The sequence below is a fragment of the Bacillus rossius genome, chromosome 1, assembly GCF_032445375.1.
Source record: "Bacillus rossius redtenbacheri isolate Brsri chromosome 1, Brsri_v3, whole genome shotgun sequence".
Lineage (NCBI taxonomy): Eukaryota > Metazoa > Arthropoda > Insecta > Phasmatodea > Bacillidae > Bacillus > Bacillus rossius.
Genome location: NC_086330.1, coordinates 106842379 through 106863152, shown reverse-complemented (window position 1 = coordinate 106863152; position 20774 = coordinate 106842379). Strand labels below are relative to the sequence as shown.

The window sequence follows — 20774 nt, the reverse complement described above, 5'->3', positions numbered from 1 at the left end:
CAAAAACTGAGTTATAATGCAATACTATTTGTTAAATAGTGACTGAACTTGCAAAGTGTTTTTTTTTTATAGATATTGGCACTGCTATCTGCCTGATGTAGGCCTACCTAACTCAAATGTCTATTGATATAGTATGCTCATTAATGTACCTATCTGTTTTTTTTTAATTTGTGATAAAATCGTAATCTTTTAATGTATGAAAACACTAGTTACTAATTGTTTTCGATAAAAGAAAGTCCATATGTTGATTACATCTGTTATTAGTGTCAACTGAGACTTTATTTGCATTTTCATAGCTGTTAGGTGCACAAATATAAATATTATATCTTGTATTAATGTACTTTTTAATATTAAAATTTCATTAGTTTTATTATTGAACGAGACGGTGCACGCACTGCGCACTGAGCATACTTTGATGTGGGACAATAAACAAAACGACTCGTAACAATTTTGATCTGCGCCTCTCCTTCAACGCCTTCCCCTGCGCTTCCTCCTCTACATTCTTTCCTTTCTTTATCCCTTATTCGTCGTGCCGCTCCGTCCCCTTTCACAAGCTCCGGCCAATTGACCGTCATCTGCGATCGGGTTCTGCGCACGCGCACATTGGCCGTGGTGTTGTTCCAGGCGAAATCTAAACTGATACTAAAGTACTTGATACTTGAATAGTGTACTCATTTGCAGTACCTGATACACGCGTGTATCAGTTACAAAGTAGCAAGTTGATACTTTGCGACCCACCTCTACTTTCTGCTCTTCTCTTCACTCCTCTCCCCTCCCCAACCCCTCTCTTCCTTCCTCTGGAGCGGCCTTCGGGAGCTCGCTCTAAAATCTCTTCCCTCCTCCCTCTGGAGCAGCCATCGGGAGCTCGCTCTAGACTCCCTTCCCCTGGGGCGGCCTTTGGGAGCCCGCTCTAGATTTCCTACCTCTCCTTGGAGCGGCCTTCGGGAGCTCGTTCTAGGGCTCTGACTGATACCCCTTCCCTTCCTCGTGTCTTACCAGACCCCTCCCCACCATAGCCCCTCTCAGCATTAATTGGAATAACGGCACATTAGAAAGTGACGTGTCCCGGCAACAGCGTCCAGCACTGGACGCTGTTTATAATTATAATTAGTCATTATTTCTAGAACCCTCGTATCTTAATGACATCTGTCTGAATTAGTTGGCGGAAGGCCTATAATAATAATACATAATAAAATTGAGATTAATAATATTTGAAAATAAAGTCTAGCTGGAGACTGTCTGTCACTTGTTGACTACTCCAGTGGCTATTCGCAAGTAAAAACAGGAAGGTAAATTAGGTTGATTAACACTGTGGTTAATTATTGGCGGAAGGCCGCAAGGGACGTTCCGGACGTTTATTAATTGCGGTTTCCTACGGGGGAAACTGCTGCACCCCTACGACGCACTTTCACTATTAAGGGTTGTTCTGTTAATTAAAAATTGCTTAATTACTCACAGCAATTAATAATGCATGAGAACTGTTTGGTGGTGTTGGCATAAGGACGTAATCTGTGAAAGCACTCACCGGCGTCGACGGCTCGCTTGACTCACGTGACATGGGCTAGGGGTGCGTTCCGTTAGCGGGGTTTAATACTGGCGGGTGCAGCCTGGGTTTTATGGCCTTCGGAGGGACGACGACATTGTTACCTAACGAGGTTTGTGTTTGGACTCATTCTATAATACGGTCTGCTGTTAAGGTTACAGTTGTATCCCAAAATGGTAGTTATTATTCGCCACTTTCCCCAAATCTTTTGGAATACCGGTACCTACCGCCTTAGATGACTGATGGATTGTCCTGAAAAATATACTTTAGTATATCATAGTATATTTGGGGCCAGTAAGAAGAGTTGGAAAAGGTGGTGTTTTCCTTACTGAAAACATTTTTCCTTTTCTCTTTAGTTTTCTCTTAAGCAACTCAATGGTGGTTAGTGCCTTGATACCGAAACTGTCGACCATATGAAATGTTGGATAGTTTACTGCCTTTTAGTTTTGTATCGATCAGTATTTAGAACTTTTCAAGGTCTCAATTTACGTTTTTTGAGGTAAATGGTTTGTCACTTTGTTAGGAAAAGACTGGGGATTTTGTGTTTTAAATTGTTTACTTTTCATCGTTAAGTTATTGGATTAGTCTAACTCTATGGGATTAGTGCTACTGTGTAATGAGTATAGTGAGACTAAATTGCTCTATGATAGTAAATATAATATGATATAAAAACAATTTAGTTTTTATGTAAATTAAACGTTTAAGTAAAGTATAGATTTGAAGCTATTGACTGATGACACGTCACGCAAGAAATTGCACTGCAGGGGCTGTGTATACATATCATGAAAAGAAAAAAGATGCTCAAGCTTCAGGATATGGCACAAATACCCAACGTATAGGTAAAGATTCGGTAAAAGATTTTGATTGTTGTTGTCTCACGCTTCAACCTTGTAGGAACCCCGTTGTCACGTAAGTTGATTTGAATTAAACCGTTTCTACATTTATATATTTTTAGTTAAGGTGTGGGGGTGGAGATTTGCTAATAAAATAATTCAAACTAATAACCTTGTAGTTTATTAAACTGCTACCTGCTTCATAGTGGTCCTGATCAGAAATCTCCGTATGTGAAAAGGTAAAGATTAGAAGAGGAATGAATCACTTAACACCAAATGGTAAATATTTACAATCGCGGTAGATGCCAAAAAAAATGCTAAAAATCCGAAAATACTTTTATTCTATTCTCTTTCACTTCCTCTTTTCAAATCAACCGGCGGAGATAAGAAATTCCAAATATTTTAGGAGATATCGAATTTTTTAATTTAATGATATGTAGAGTCGCGGTAGATGCCAAAAAAAATGTAAAAAATCCTAAAATACCTTTATCATATGCTCTTCAACTTCCTCTTTTCATTAAAAGCGGCGGAGATAAGAAATTCCAAATACTTTAGGAGATATCGAATTTTTTTAATTTTGCAATACAAGACCTGTGGAACCATTTGAGCGGCGCCATTTTTGTTATTTTGCCGTGTGTTCGTGAATACGTGAATCGTGAATGCGTAATTAATAAAATGGTTGATTAGGTCAGGTCAGTTACATTATTAATACTTTCAAACTAAGCCGACATTAAAAATTATTTTGTGAATTAATTTTAATGGATATTTAGTTTTAAAATATTTATAATGTAACTGACCTGACCAAACAAACCCGGACAGAGGGTGAACAGTAAACTAAAATGGTCGATTAGGTCAGGTCAGTTACATTACAAATACTTTCAAACTAAGGTGATATTAAAAATAATGTGAATTAATTTTAATTATTCTTTAGTTTTAAATTATTTATAATGTAACTGACCTAACCTAACAAACCCGTAACAAAGGATGTACAGTAACAACTCACGTAAATTTTTTTGTTACTTATTACTTGCGCAACAATATCAAAATAACAAATAAGACTTTAAAATTAGAAACGTTAAAAACTCACCTAAGTTGGAGGCGGTAATTAAACACAGTTTTAAACAATAATTGAACTAAATAATCACGTATTAGTTCATTTCAATTCTGGCCTATCACGAACAATCACGTGACATCATTATCCAATAAAAAAAATAGATACTCGTACGTAAACAAGAAACAATGGTGCACGCACGCCACAGGAATGCGCTGGTTTTGTGCTGAAATTTAAAAATTCGATATCTCCTAAAGTATTTGGAATTTCTAATCTCCGCCGCTTTTAATGAAAATAGGAAGTTGAAGAGCATATAATAAAGGTATTTTCAGATGTTTAGCATTTTTTTTGGCATATACCGCGACTCTACGTATGATGAAATTAAAAAATTCGATATCTCCTAAAGTATTTGGAATTTCTTACCTCCGCCGGTTGTTTTGAAAAGAGGAAGTGAAGGGGCACAGAATAAAAGTATTTTCAGATTTTTAGCATTTTTTTTGGCATCTACCGCAATTGTAAATATTTACCCACCAAATTTATTAATAGATGTGTTGGTAATTTGGTAATACTCGGATAGAGCAGATTTTTAGAACAGAAAGAAAGAAATAGGAAAACATGGTTTTCACACTACACACGTCCCTAAATTTACTCTTAAAAGATGGTTTCATTATTCCGGCTAATTTTTTTTATCATACATTACAATACCTGTGCTTTTATGTTGCCACTGACATTCAATGTTTACCCGCGAAAAATAGGAATATATTTTTTCTATATACTTCAGATGTTTCTGAATTAACCCTGAAAGGAAGTTTTCTTAATTCCTAAACAAAAAACCCTCATGTGTAAACAATGAATGTTAGTGATTGCGTGAACACATACATATTGCAATTTAAGCTGTAAACTGTTTTTTTTTTTTTGGTAAATATTTACTTGGGCGGTATTTCCGAAAAAAAATGTTAAAAATCCGAAAATACCTTTATTTTATGCTCTTCAACTTCCTCTTTTCATTAAAAGTGGCGGAGGTAAGAAATTCCAAATACTTTAGGAGATATCGAATTTTTAAATTTCATCATATGTAGTTGAGCGGTATTTGCAAAAAAAATGTTAAAAATCGGAAAATACCTTTATCATATGCTCTTCAACTTCCTCTTTTCATTAAAAGCGGCGGAGATAAGAAATTCCAAATACTTTAGGAGATATCGAATTTTTTATTTTTGCAATACAAGACCTGTGGAAACATTCGAGCGGCGCCATTTTTGTTATTTTTCCGTGTTCGTGAATACGTGAATCGTGAATGCGTAATTAATAAAATGGTTGATTAGGTCAGGTCAGTTACATTATTAATACTTTCAAACAAAGCCGACATTAAAAATTATTTTGTGAATTAATTTTAATGGCTGTTTAGTTTTAAAATATTTATAATGTAACTGACCTGACCAAACAAACCCGGACAGAGGGTGAACAGTAAACTAAAATGGTTGATTAGGTCAGGTCAGTTACATTATAAATACTTTCAAACTAAGGTGATATTAAAAATAATGTGAATTAATTTTAATTATTCTTTAGTTTTAATTATTTATAATGTAACTGACCTTACCTAACAAACCCGTAACAAAGGATGTACAGTAACAACTCACGTAAATTTTTTTGTTACTTATTACTTGCGCAACAATATCAAAATAACAAATAAGACTTTAAAATTAGAAACGTTAAAAACTCACCTAAGTTGGAGGCGGTAATTAAACACCGTTTTAAACAATAATTGAACTAAATAATCACGTATTAGTTCATTTGAATTCTGGCCTATCACGAACAATCACGTGACATCATTATCCAATAAAAAAAAACAGATACTCGTACGTAAACAAGAAACAATGGTGCACGCACGCCACAGGAATGCGCTGGTTTTGTGCTGAAATTTAAAAATTCGATATCTCCTAAAGTATTTGGAATTTCTAATCTCCGCCGCTTTTAATAAAAAGAGGAAGTTGAAGAGCATATAATAATGGTATTTTCGGATTTTTAACATTTTTTTTCGCAAATACCGCTCAACTACATATGAAGAAATTTAAAAATTCGTTATCTCCTAAAGTATTTCGAATTTCTAATCTCCGCCGCTTTTAATGAAAAGAGGAAGTTGAAGAGCATAAAATAGAGGTATTTTCGGATTTTTAACATTTTTTTTTCGGAAATACCGCCCAAGTAAATAAATACCTTTTTTTTCCACAAATCAGTAGTAATTAAGAAACCTTCCTGTCAGGTTTAATTCAGGAACGTCTGAAGTGTATGGAAAACTGTAAATATGTAGAGTAGCGGTATTTGCGAAAAAAAAATGTTAAAAATCCGAAAATACTTTTATTATATGCTCTTTCACTTCCTCTTTTCATTAAACCTGGCGGAGATAAGAAATTCCAAATACTTTAGGAGATATCACCGTTTTTATTTTGCAATACAAGACCTGTGCTATCATTCGGCCGCCCGCAATTTTTTTATTTTGCCGTGTGTTCGTGAATGCCTTATTAATTAAAATGTTTGATTAGGCCAGGTCAGTTACGTTATAAATACTTTCAAACTAAGCGGACATTAAAAATAATATGAATTAATTTTAATGGTTGTAAAGTTTTAAAGTATTTATAATTTAACTGACCTGACCTAACAAACCGGGACAAAGGATGAACAGTAGGAACTCACGTAATTTTTTTTTTACTTATTACTTGCGCAACAATATAAATAACAAATAAAACATTAAAATTTGAAACGTTAAAAACTCACCTAAGTTAGAGGCGGGTAAACAATGGTGAACGCCGCAAGAAAAAATAATTTCATACTCGTAAACATGAAACAATTGAATGCTGCATGAATGCACAGGTATTGTGATGAAAATTAAAAAATTCAATATCTCCTAAAGTATTTGGAATTTCTTATCTCCGCCAGGTTTAATGAAAATAGGAAGTTAAAGAGCATAGAATAAAAGTATTTTCGGAATTTTTAATTTTTTTTTTAACAAATATCGCCCAACTATGAAAATTAAAAAATTCGTTATCTCCTAAAGTATTTGGAATTTCTTATCTCCGCCGGGTTTAATGGAAAGAGGAAGTGAAAGAGCATATAATAATAGTAGGTATTTTCTGATTTTTAACATTTTTTTTCGCAAATACCGCTACTCTACATATTTACCGATATAAAATTTTAATTTTTTCACAAACTAGTAGGAATTACGAAACCATCCCTTTAAAGTAAATTTAGGGACATGTGTAGTGTGTGAAAAACCATGTTTTCTGATTTTTTTTCTTTCTGTTCTAAAAAGCAGCTTTGTCGAAGTGTTACAGATAAGGTTCTAGAGTAGATGCTCTTCTGAAAAAAAATTTTAATTCAGTTTTCAATGTATTTTTGAGTTCTGCTTATTCTGTTTGATGTTTGTATTAAATAGAATTGCAATATATTAAGCAGTTCACAGGTTTTTCACCATTTTTGAACAGTTGGTTGCATTGGATTAGCCTCATTTAAAATTCTGTAAAATTAAATTGTTATTTGGATTAGGTCACCTACATTGAAAATATTGTTAAAGTGTTTGAAAGTTGGTTAGGTTAGCTACATTAAAAATACTATTAATTGGTATAAATTGATGTTTCGGTTAGTTCAGAGACATTTAGATTAATTGTTTTATTTTTATTATTATAAGTAGCTATAAAAATTATAAAGGAGAACCACTATTCAAAAAAAAATTATAACAATTCTAAATTGTTTTTTATACTTGACATGTTTTCAGAGCATTACTTAATAGAGCATGTGATATTTCTAGTAGTTTACCAGTAATGGACCATTGCAAATACAGGTTATGGTAGGTTAGGTACATTATAAATAGAATACAATTGTGAGGATGTTTGGTTAAGTTAGAAAACTTAACTAATTTAAATATTGCTTACGTAACCTAATCAACATCTACACTATTATTAAGTATTTTAATGTCGTTAAACTAACCTAACCTAAACTAACAGACCATTCTCGCAATATCACAGTATTTGGAACATATAACCTAACCAAAAAACTCGTTCAAATGGTAAACTACTAGTAAATACTTGATGTATCACAATACCCTCCTAAAGAATGATAACGAAACATGTCAGGAAGTAAACAGAAGCAATTTTGAATTTTTAATAAATTTTTTTTCGGGAGGAAAGTAACTTTCCTTTAGCATTACTCAAGTAGCCTATGTATTTAAAATATAATTTTTATAATTTTTTTTATGACAGCCTACTCTAAGAAGACTGTTTTGTTTTTACTCATTAATCTTTTCATTGGCTAATATTGTTTGCCACGTAACAGAATTCCGACTGGCCTGGAATGAGGTGGACGAAACAGCAGCACTTTGAGGATTTCCAGGGTCTCTGCGATGTCTGCTATACAGCTCACTTGCAAAATAGTGTAAGCTATTGTATGCCAAATCTCCTAGAAGGAAGACTAGTTCTCGCCTCTGTATGATTGCGGCTTTTAAGTGTCCAAGTTGGTTAACGTAAAAAATTTTTGTCTCTAGGAAAGATGGCTTTTTATTCGATAAAGAGGCCATACTTGAATATATTTGCTCCAAGAAGGTTGATTATGTGACAAAGTTGAAGGAGTACGAAAGGCAGAAGAAGAAAGAGAAGGTCAGTCATGTTAACGAAATTAGTGCCAAGGGTTAAGCAGTTTAGTTAGCGAGATTGCATTTAGCACTAGGTTACACAGTTATACAAGTAATGATTCCAGTGTTCTTTTAGTTTTATATTCCTCTCATATCTCCAAAGTAATTACAGACATTTGGTAACTTTTTTTGTTTTATAAAGCATAAGTATTTATAAGTAAATTGTTTGAACCCAACATTTTTTGTAAAGTGAGGTGTATGAAATCTAGTTGGCATAGTTTACTTGTTAGAACTGAAGGGCACTGAAGTGCCTGTGGTTAAATCAATGATAGTTGCGATGCGGCTTGCAGTGTTGCAATGGAAAGTGATGTGTAGCACTTAAACTGCCAATATTAGTATACTTAGAAAACCCACATTATTCACCTTTACAAACACAATTTAATCCTGAATTCTTTAACTGTAACATTAGGCCAAGTTTGGAAGTCCTTGGAACCACTGAGCAATGTAATTTATTTTAATGACCTAAAACAGCAACTCTTTTCTGAGAATTGCATTTCATTACAGTGATACTGACATTCAATATCTGGCCTCAATGGGGGGATGCTTTTGATTATTTGGCAATGCTGATTCTAAGTCTTGATCCGGGGAGACGTGTCAAATTAACAAGTAATTCCAAGAGACTTTAGTTTAATGGTCACAAGAGTGAAAGAGTGAGCTGTGTGCAACTTGAGTTTGCAGACTCACCCACCATGCCCACAACCACAGCCCTCTGTTCATATTGTATGTGAGAGTGGCAGTTTCCAACCACTCTGCAGCCATCGTGTTGCATGAAGTTCCTCGTACACGTTGAAGTTAAGCTCGCTCAACACTCCCAGGGCCAGTCCAAAGCGGTGGGTCATGGCCAAGGACACTAATTCTGGCATCTAGCTCTTATCGCTACGCCATCCTAGCCACGAAACACACCACCAGTAGTGATGTTACCCACAACCGACTCGTGCAGCGAGTCCACCACTATAGTCTGTCTCATCCTTAGAGAGCAGTGTGCTTTTTAATGGGCATTATTTACTTTCTCTTTTCGATGCCCAATCTGTTATTAGCTCTTTCCTAATTCCAGTATTCTTGTGGCCAGATGTACCCAAAGAGTACAAAAGTTTTAGACAACTTTATAATGTAAGGAAACATTGTTAAAATGTATAAAAAAATTAAATTTTTAAAGGAAAAATTGGAATGATATTTTGGAAATACATTTTCTTGTTGAATTTCATCAAGAGCATAATCTGATAATAATACATTCTTAAGTTTCAGAAAAGGTAACTGAAAGATGCCATTTTAGTTTTGTCATCAAATGTTGAAAATTTTATAATAGTAAAATTTTTTGAACATAGTGCATAATTAATAAAATGTTTTATTATTAATAGTGACCAACTGCTACAAATAGTTTCTCCTGGGAGATAATAGTTGCTGACTCATATAATATCTGTGTGTGTGTGTGTTTTTTTTTTTTTTTTTTCAGAATGTATACAACTGTAATAATATTTTCAAAAGACGCTATTTTATGGTCTTAGACAAATCAAAGAAATAGTTAAAAAAAAAAACTATAACTTACTTTAATTGTTGATTGTATACAAAATTAAATTTTAATGTTAACAAGATGGGTAGAACCAGTCTGACAACGGTGGACACCATTTAATTTGTAGATACTGCAATCTAAACATGAGACAGATCACTTGGTGGTGCACCAGCTGGTGCCCTGGTCAGCTCTTGCTTGGCTACGCCGATGCCTATTTCTTCATCCCTTCACATAGACATGTAGTCTCCCCGAGAGTCACACCGTGCGCGCTGCCTTGTCTGTGGGACGTTACATGAAGCAATTGCTGTGTGCGCAGCTTAGCATGTCGCCAAAATATGCATACATTCTCATCGTATACTTAGGTTTCAAACGTCTTATAAATAAGCTGTGTTAGAGTTAAAAAGTCTGAGTAGTCTAAAACTTAATGAAAACTTTAGCTAATTATCACAGGCTATAAATATTATGTTAAACGTTAACATGACAAAGAGGCAAGGCATGGGACTTAAAACTAGTGTCTCATCATGTTGTCATCATAGGTTTAGTGAAAGCTAAATTTCTTCGGGCTAATCTTTTTGAAAATGAATTTTACAAAGCATTCTTTGAAATGTAAATTTTAAGTTGATACAATATTGCATGATCTTACATGTAATATAACATTTTCTACAACTTGGGTACTCTTGTAAATTGTAAAGGGGTAATACGTCATCTAAGCATTATTTATTCCAAGGTGATTTTCAATCCATTTGTGTTTTAAGCATAGTTTGTGAGCTCTGAAAATAGTGATGTAGCTGCTTAAATGAGCCCATATTGTTCAACACCCGAAAAACAGCTATAATCGCTACAGTTAGTGTAATAATTTGAAAAATGAAGATGGCATGGAAATAAAATTTGTAGTGATTGTATTATACTAAGTTAATTAGTTAAAATTACATTGATATTTCTAAGTATCATTGTGAATGGTGCCAAGTTGTTCATCAAATGGAGCCTGGGTATGCATTTAAAGTTGGTGTGGTATTTTCAGAATGAATTGGCTGAGTTGGCAGAAGCTGAAAAAGAGTCTAAGCTTCAAAACTTTCTCAAAACTGAAAAGAATATTGTTAGCACTCCAGTAAGAGCATTTAATCCAGGTAATAATACTTGTTTCTTTATTTCTTTACTTAAATTACAACCAAAGAAGACCCGGTTGAATTAACATAAACACCTAGAGGCAGTGGTGGCCCTTGAATTTGTGGAACCATAATTTTTTTGTGAGGGGCCTTACTGGGGTGGCCTGAGAGAAGTAGGTGGTGATATTGTGGGTTCAGGGGTCTCCCTAAAAAAATTTGAAAAATGAGATCTTTAAAACATCATTTTTAAGCTACCCGAAACTTAATTTCGATGATGATTTAATTTATTTTAAAAATGTTAAATTACACTTTAGTTAATTTGAGAATTTATAACGATCAAAATTTCGGTGAAATTACATCATTATATAGGGAAATATTAATTTGAAAGTTTTTCTAATGTGGAATCACTAAAACTCAAATTAAATGAAAAAGTGACGACCAAAACTTTAAATAATTTGCAAATAATTTAATTCTTCCTTTTACCATTAATGCTAGTAATTTTCTACACACAAAAAGACCAAAAAGGTAAGTGAAAGTGAATAAATGAAAGTGAAAAGGCCATTGTGGAACCGTGGGCAGTTGCCCGGCTTGCCCCGTCTGGGAGCCGCCCCTGCATAGAGATTGCAAGTTCAAGGCTAGCTGAGATTGTGTGTTGAGGTTTTATTTTTACTCAAGTATGTTTTACTTGCCTTAGCAAGTAGTCCGGTCAAAATAGACATAAAAATAGTGATCAAATAACAAAAATTTCGACAGAGCTGAATTTTGGTAGAAACCTTGGGTACACCAGTAGAAATAAAGTGCCAAAAGTCCCCATAGATCCCATGTGTGCTAAAAAATGTTATTCAAGATCAAAGGTCAAACTTTTATGTTTTTTGGATTTTTCTCAAAAATGGTAAGTTTTATCAAAAAATATATCCCAGACAAAAAGTGGTTCACATACTTTTTTCTAAGAATCACTATTCCTAAGATATTGCCATTCTAAAAGTTGAAGGAGTAAGATTCTACATGATATGCACACAAATGGCAAGCAAATACATCATTAGGCACTTAATATAAGTAAAAAATGCCTATTTGTGTATCTTATATGTATAAAATATACAATTCTGAGAATATACACTCAATAGAAACTGTCCCTTAGCCAGTCCTTTCTACCCGCATGGCCTTGAGCAACAACTGTATACTCTATTGTCCACGTGGCACGAGGTACCTATATACCCTCTATTATTATTTCAACGCATGAGTATCACTAAGACGTTCGAGGATGAAATTGAAAATAATTTTGAGTATGAATTAACCCCTTACCCGTTATCACTCTTCGATGCACTTGTAATGCGCAAAACAATAAAACAGCCATTTACGATTGCTTTCAATCAGTCAATGCTGAAGTTGATACTACAAACGCTACTTACATTATCGATGGAGGATATCTGTTACATCACGTTGTGTGGGATCGAGAAGAAACTTTCAACGTCATTTTCGCAAAATGCACTTATGGTCATTGAGTGACGGTAGTATTTGATGGCTATAGTGACTCGACAAAAAAACATTAAAGCTGCAGAACACAATCGTCGGCCTACGAGAACATCTTCATGTTCCGACATTATCTTTGATCAATTAATGACAGTTCCACCAAACCAACAACAGTTTCTCACTAACATTCATAATAAATCTTGTTTAATTTCCATGTTGAGTGACAAGCTGACCACTGAAAATATTGCAGTTAAACAAGCTCAAAATGATGCTAATGTCCTCATAATTGAAACAGCAATTGAACAATTCAATGCAACAAATACAACTGTTGTGGTTGGTGAAGATGTTGATTTGTTAATACTTCTTACTGCACGGACTCCAATTGATAAAATTATTTACTTGTTAAAACCTGGAAAGACTCAACAGCAAACAGAAATATATTCTTCAAAACGTTTATCTGCTTATCCAAAATGCCAAAACCATGTTTTATTTTTACATGCGATAACCAGTTGCGATACTACATCAGAAATGCTAAGAAGGAGTAAAACATCAGTATTGAAATTATTTGAGAAAAAGGATTTAATTGATTGCGCTAAAGTATTTGGAGAAATTAACTCTCCTCCTCAAACGATAATCACAAAAGGAATTCACTTTCTCCCGAAGACTGGGGTTGGAAATTAACAGATAATACTTTGGAACCGATTCAAACTATACTCCCATCTGCTCCGGAAAAACTCCTAAACACTATTTTTTGCAATTGCAAAAAAAGGTTGTAGTGCTAAATGTGGCTGTAGAAGAGTAGGGTTGTTGTGCCCTAATTGCCAAGGCCATCCTTGCTCGAATATTCAATTTAATCCAATAGACGAAGATTCATGTGATATCGATGAAGAGACAGCTGATTCATCTTCAGTTGAACAATTTCTGAACATCCAGCAAGAAGAAGAGGAAGAAGAAGAAATCGAAGAAGACATGACTGTTGAAGTTGAATTTGAAGAATATGAATCAGATTAGAATATTAACAGAAATCAGAACTACAATTTAAATCAATCACCTATATCAATATCAAAATCAGTAATCATCATGCAGTAAATACAGTATTCTCCCATAAAACTTTGTCATAACAGATCGTGGAGTAGGCCTACCATGGAAACCACGTTAAAAAAATTGTGCCAAGTACACTACCTCACAGGTGGCGTGGAAATGTGTGCATATAGTGTAGTATCTAACTCTTTCAACTTTTATAATGGCAATATCTTAGGAATAGTGATTCTTAGGGAAAAAAATGGGTCCCTGTACTAATGTACGCACGTGAGAAGTTATACTTCTTTGGCATCATAAAAATAGTTTTTAATTGCAAGAAAATAATTAATTACAATAAAATAATAAAAGGGCTGAAAAAAAATAGTCAACACAGTCAATAAAGTTCAGTTTAAAATTGAAAAAAATAAATAAAATTTAGAGAATAATAAATATCATATGTCATAATTTGTACTATATATTATAAGATTCTTAATTTTAAATATTTATTATTAATTATTTAATATTTTAAAAGAAAATAAATAAATTTAATATTAAATTCAAAAATTTAATTTAAGTTTATTCATTTTTTAAATATTTATTATTTTCTTAATTTAATATTTACTTTTCATTTTTATCAAAAAGTTTTCATTAAATTTGTTCATTTACTTTTATAAATATTTATTATTTATTCAATTTATTATAAATATTAAAAATTAATATTTTAATTTGATGTTTGATTTTAATTTTCATCACAAATTTTTTATTAAATCTTTTATTGAATTTATTTATTTATTTTGTGAATATTAAATAACCAATAATAATTATTTAACATTAATAATTTAATAATATTTAGCATTAATAATATTAAATAATATTTTAATTTATATCAATAAATAATACATACGGATAGTTAACCTCAATTATATTGGAGCACTTGAAAAAGTATAAAGGCACAATTTTTTTACTAATATTTACGAATAGTAAATAATATTAATCAAAATATTCAATTTAAATAACTACTTAATATAATTTATTAGCACATATATAATTCACACTTGTATGAAACTAAAACACGTGTTGTGAATGTAGAAACTAGAAACATGTGGATAAATATTATAAATATGAAAACAGTGATCAGAGGCGACGAGTGTGCCAACATGCACGATTAATAGAGGTTCTATTTCTATTTTGTTGGTAGCTTTTTTTCGAGACTTAATGAGCGGTTTAGCGGGCAGCTTCAACCTGTTAATTATGTGTTATAGTGATCTTAAAATTTCACTCTCATCATTTTTTCATAACGCACCTAAAGAAGTATAACTTCAAAAAGGTATAATTAGGACTATTTTTTCAGATAATCTTATAATCTACAATTTTTGTCTGGGCTATAATTTTGATAAATTTACCATTTTTGAGAAAAAAAATTTTTTTTTTTACCTTTGACCTATAATTACCTTTTAGCACACATGTGATCTATGGGGACTTTTGGCACTTTATTTCTACTGGTGTACCCAAGGTCTCTACCAAAATTCAGCTCCGTCTGAATTTTTGTTATTTGAAATGTCTATTTTGACTGGACTAAAGGATTTCATTTATGAACCGTGAAAGAAGTGGGATAAAATCTATTGAACATAATAAAAAAAAAACATAAATCTCTTTGTGACCAGTTTGAAAGTTACATTTTGCTATTTGTAATCCTCCGTGCGCTCCTTTCAGGAACCTCAGCGAATGAGGAACAGTCCGTCTCCAACATGGCCAATGGGCGTGACAAGCATTTACCAAGTTTTTGGATTCCATCTAAAACACCAGAGGCTGAAGGGAAAAAGCTGCAGAAGCCTGTAAGTTCAATTATTAAAAATCTAAAGTTTTGTGATTTTGTTGAGTCACCTGTCTTACTATTTATATATGAGCTATTAGCTTTTACCCGCGGCTTCGCTCGCGTTGATGACCTTAAATAAGTATCAAAGATAATTGAAAAGAAAAGAAAATAATACAGTATTTGGTTTTTTTTATTGTGTGAGTGGGATCATCAGTAATTAAAAATGCTAACGTATAATTTAGCTTAAAAAACTGAAAACACATTTTATTGAAATATGTTTCAATATTACAAAAATAAATCATTTTAAATACTAACATTTTAAAAAGCTCAAAGTATTAACATATAATAAATTAATTTTTCTTTAAAACAGCTTAAATAAGATTATTATTCTAGGATGCTCCTGTATACTATGTTATGTGTTTTTCTGTCCAGTGCAAATATGTGTAGATTTCGGGCATTGGACACACTCAAACAGGCTACATAACAGTTGGCCATGGGAAAAGCATGCCTTTTCCAAAGGCATCCCTGCTACCTGCAATGTTTGCCCTTGCGCTTTGTTGATTGTAACAGCAGAACTAAGCATGACGGGAAACTGAACTCTTTTGAATTGGAATGGTAGATCAGTGGGAATAATTGGAATTCGAGGTATGATAACACTTTTACACCAAGTATATTCTGCCCCAATTGTGTGATCCGAAGCCTTGTTCCATTACAAAGTCGAGGAACATCTATATTTCTCATAAGTATAACTAATACATTTAGTTTCATTTAAAGTTTGTGTGAGGATACACCCGAAAGTTCAAGTGAATTTAAAAACTCCGCAGGATATGAAGTGCTTTGTTCTGTATCCATGATTGTATCTATTGACAAATACTCCTTCATTTTCCCTTGCACCTCTTTTAAAATATAAGCGTTGATTTTATTAACGATATAATTTGTTGGCGCCAATATTGCTCTTGCGCACAACCGCTGATCACTATTCAAATTTTGTTGCAAGTTTGGAAAAACTTGAGTAATAAGATCCACGTCATTTTCTACTGTGTTTGTGTGTGTATGTTTGTGTGTGTATGTTTGTGTGTATGTTTGTGTGTGTGTGTGTGTGAAGAAAAGTGGGCTGGGCTAATAAAATATTGAGGAGGATTAACTGTCTTCTGTTTCCAAGTGATAGGGACGCAAATAAAGAACTTGGGCCTGTTCAATCTATTGTTAGCATAGGTGCCGATAGGTCATGTGCCCAATAGTTTGTGCGGCCGGCCAGAGGCAGCGCGCCGCGACGCAGTGATCAGGTCTGGTGCCTGTAGTAGATGCTTCCGGTAGATGCTGTGCCCCAGCAGGAAGCGAAGGAGACGAATGGTACTTAGTACTGGAGAGTGCTGACAGATCACGTATGTGGGCAGAATGCACGTGTTGAAGCTATGGGTGTGTCCAAAGTGCCCGGGAAGAAGGGTTGCCTAGAGAAAGGGTAGCTGGAGAAGTGGCAGGTCAAAGCTCTTGTCCTGGGTTCCCAGAGAGAGAGCAAAAAACAAGGTGGGAACGAGTGCGAAGGTGTGCTTGCGCTGTACCACGTAGACACACACACACACCACACCAGGCGTGCTCCAGGAGCACCAAAAGAGGAGCCAAGGCGCCTGACGAAAAGCGCCGAGCTCATGGGATTCTCTACTGCTGTTCGTGATAAGGCATGCTGAGCTCGGCTGTAGTCTCAAGATGATCTGTTGGCGGAAGCATTCGGGAGCAATTTCATGCTGGTTCGTGTGCCAAAGCGTGAGAAAGGGGAAACAGGTTGAGGTGCTGGGACCCAGTCTAAGCTTGACAGAAAAAGTTTAAGTGAGAGTGTACAGTCAAGTAAAAAATAATAAATATGAGACTCTGAATACTGTGAAATACTTAAAAAAAAAATAGAATAAACATTCATGCTGTTGAAGCTGTGCCGCCAACTAGTATTTTTGGCACAATTTTAAATTTGAATTTTTAAATAACAATGCCACCAGTCATTCTTTTGTTGCTAGAACTTAAACTTGTTTCTCCTCCTGTACACTACAGTTTAATCTTTGCCAGGCCTGCCTCCTCAAGTTTTCCCAGCCCTAGATCTGATTTTGCCTACCATTCAATGACCCAGCAGGGCGATCATTTTATTCCCGCCTTGGCGCACGAACGTCGCCTGTAATTCACCTCCGATCTGTGACGAGAACTGCTTTGTCCTGCAAGCTCTCAGGGCAGGCTACTTCTAAGACCTCGCCTGACGTGAGTAATTTTCACCAACGTACAGTCACGCCTCCGGGCTCAGTAGAGCCTCTTTCCCACTGCCACAGCAGTCTCCACACACCGCCCCTCTTCGAGTTTTCCTGGGAACACTGCCCAGAGCATTGACCGGTCACTAACCCCGGCCAGGGTCGGCCTGTCCCCAAGGCCACGACTCCAGTCCCACCCTAGCGATAGTTTTGCGAATCACTTTCCCTGGGTGTTTGAATGCCCGCTAAACGCCTGCCGTCTGGCGTCTCCCGCAGTAACCAGTACCCCATAGTTCCTTCCCAGGCCACCAGAGCGCTGGCCTATTCCGCTCCATAAGCCCCATGCTGCTAGCAGTCGCCTCGTGTGAGTCGACCTCTACTTGGTTCAGACACACCTCAGTAGGTCGCGCTGACATCGGCCAGTACCAACAACTTTGAGATATCGAAGTCAGTATTTCTCGACAAGCTTCTCGGTAATCTTCGGAACCTTTCGGTCCGGAAGCCGAAGCCTCCCGCCTTTCTTTTCTTTAACTTCGCCTTTTAATTACGAGTCGCTGCCACCCCAAACTTACTGCGCGCCGCGTTTCTGGACTAACCACTTCGTATCTACGTCAGGACGCCTCTCCGTTTTTTATTTAAGATCTAATCAGATAGTCAAGGGATATGATTCCCACAACTGTAGTGATTAGCCTTCAATCAATCCATGTAGCTCTACCTTGTAGGAGTAGTCATGTTTTATTCATCATAATTTATTAATTTTTTTAATCATGGAAACGTCCGCGACAACCTCGAGTTCGCGAGCTCAATACCCGGGCTGATCCTGGAAACCATCTTCTGGTTTGGTGAGTTTTGACAACCTTTACTCCCCGACCATCATCGTGATTAGAAGGCATTTTCTGCCTATTTTGCCAACTGTCTGTGAATCAGTCCTGAACATATGTGTTTCGGATCTGTTCACAGACAGGGTACAAGGATTGGACACATTCCAAGGACCAGATCAGTTTCCAAGGGCCGGATGACTAAGGCCCTCTGACGTCCAGTCAACTGTTCCACTTCATCCAGCAATCGTCAAACCGCCAGCCCCTAAGTTTTTTTTAACCTTTTCGGACTAGCATTGAATCACGATGTTGAACAGATCAGACAGCCAGAAATGTTCCTTTAGGACTTAAAATATCCACCGAATTCTGGGAATGCGACTCAGTTTATTGTTACCAATTTTATTTATATTGTGTTAATGATCCATTTAATTGTCTAAGGGTCGGCCCATTCTTTTAATAATGTGATTATAAATCCATGTAATATATATATTTTTGTTAATCAACTTATAGAATATCATGTGAAAATAATCAAAAGTAAAATAAAAACAGATGTACTAATATCTAGACGAAATCATTATTTTGCCTTCTGAAACCAAAAGATCCACTAGTTACCCCCAGTCATCAGGAGAGTGAATTGTAACAAAGTTATATCATAAATTGGGTTTACTCTGTTATGACTGAGGAGTGTAACAAAGCGTAGATTGGCAGCACAGAATTAAAAGGCAACTCTTGAAAATAACCCTGTATATTATTAACCAAGAACTTAGTTAATTTAGCATAATACTTTGATCAATTTTTTTTGAGACGAAGCATAGGACTACGTTATAATTCACCACTCCACGACCAGGTGCAATGTTGCACCTACCCATGTGTGCAAGACACTGCAGTGCACTGGCTCGTCAAATCTCAGGGTGGCTAGCATGTGTGTTGGCTGTCGCTTTGGGAGATTACACTTTTGTGACTGGCACAACACCCAAGCAGAATAGGGTAAAAACACTGGCTGATGAGCCATGACTTTTATTTACTAATGTTTTGTACAAATGAAAGTAGAGATTTTTTTTTTGTTGTAATTCTCTTTAATAAAACAATCACCAGGATAAAGCTGAAGACACTACAAAAGTCAAAATGCTCTTCTTTTTTTAAAAATCATTATTAGAATTTATAATGTTACAAAACTTTCTGTAGGAACTTAAAAAAATAAATAATCTGACCAATGTGAAAAATGAAAAAATAGATTGCTAATGGAGATAATAGAATAAACAAGTTATAAAATTCTAAGATAAAACTAGTTTACAAACATCAATGCTGCCAAGTATTACAGATATCCCATAATTATTAGTGGTTAAGACTTTCAGTCATGGAACTACAGAGTGTTATTTACTACGAAAACGGAGAAACTTAAATTCCTGTCTCTAAATATAGCATGTATCAGTGTTTATTAAAATATCGCTCACGTAACAATAATGTAAACTTATTTTTAAAAAAACTTAGTGTAAATTTTTCCAGAAATAAATTTTAGTTTTTTTTAATATTAAGTGGTTTGCATAATATGTAATTTTTAAATTATTTAATGTATGAATTAGCTTGTTCACTGCATTGGAGTGAATGTTAATTATTTGGTGAAGAGTAGTATTTAGAATTAACCTAATCACTTTTGTTTTACATTTGTTTTATTGTATGCATTATTGTGATTACTGAAGGATGTGTATGGAATGTTATAATGATATAGTGGGATAAAGAAAAGAGTTGGTTTGGAGTTTGGAAGCAGCTCAAAAAATCCTTATCACATCTAGTGTATCAGAGTATTTGCGAGGTTGAGGTGTAAAGTTATGGAAGGAAAAAGTCAGCGATGTAATGTTATTTCTCGGTGTGTTGCAGGATAAAACTGTCTACTGCCCTGTTAGTGGTCTGCCATTGAAGGCCAAAGATCTCGTAGAAGTTAAGTTCACTCTCGTGAACGACCCAGACGACAAGCGAGCCATCGTGGTGAAAACCAATCGCTACATGTGTCCGGTGACACATGACATCCTGAGCAATTCCGTGCCGTGCGCGGTCCTAAGAACCACGTATGTGTCATTTCAGCTTTGTTATCTGTCTTAGGGGAACTCCCCAAATTGATGCATCCACAAAATACGTGCACTTTGTGTGCCAGGACTTGCAGTTAACATGTCATTGCAGAGATTGTGTTCATGTTGATTAATTTGTCCATATTAACTTTCAGTCAATGGTGGTAATAACTATAATACCTAGATAAGTGTTGGCCACCTAGTGGCTCTGTGAGTCGAATCCAACCCACTTAAAGAATTTTTCAACAAATAAATATTATAAGGGACAAGATTTTAGGGTTTTTATTTTTGGGTCAATTTTGTTTTCTAAACTGGAGATTTCAGGGTTAGTGTTTTTATTTTTAATACATTGCCTTTATTTATAAAAATAGTTTATGAATTATTACTTTACAAATATGAAATAAAAATATTTCCTAGTACTTATTTCACAAAAATAGTCTCATTATGACTGACACATGGACGTATACAATAAAATAACGAGTAATAAGCATGTCTAGAACAGAATCTACTCAGAAAAATTGAAATAAATCAGCAAATTTTTTTTTGTTTTCAAATATAGATATTTTAAAATATTCACATTACAAAGGATACATACTACATAGTTTCTTTTGTATTATGGTTTTATTTTT

The 20774-nt window shown here is 34.7% G+C and overlaps 1 protein-coding gene across 1 annotated transcript in view; it reads left to right on the top strand.

The window, feature by feature from the left end:
* Positions 1-2044: 2044 nt before the first annotated feature.
* The window catches only part of LOC134541585 (nitric oxide synthase-interacting protein homolog), a 35514-nt gene continuing 16784 nt past the window's right edge, over positions 2045-20774 (top strand). Inside the window, exons 1-5 of the mRNA XM_063385116.1 lie at positions 2045-2452; positions 7962-8073; positions 10640-10745; positions 14928-15049; positions 19958-20145. Coding sequence (XP_063241186.1) covers positions 2277-2452; positions 7962-8073; positions 10640-10745; positions 14928-15049; positions 19958-20145 — 704 coding nt within the window. The 5' untranslated portion in view covers positions 2045-2276. The remainder of the gene's footprint in view (positions 2453-7961; positions 8074-10639; positions 10746-14927; positions 15050-19957; positions 20146-20774) is intronic.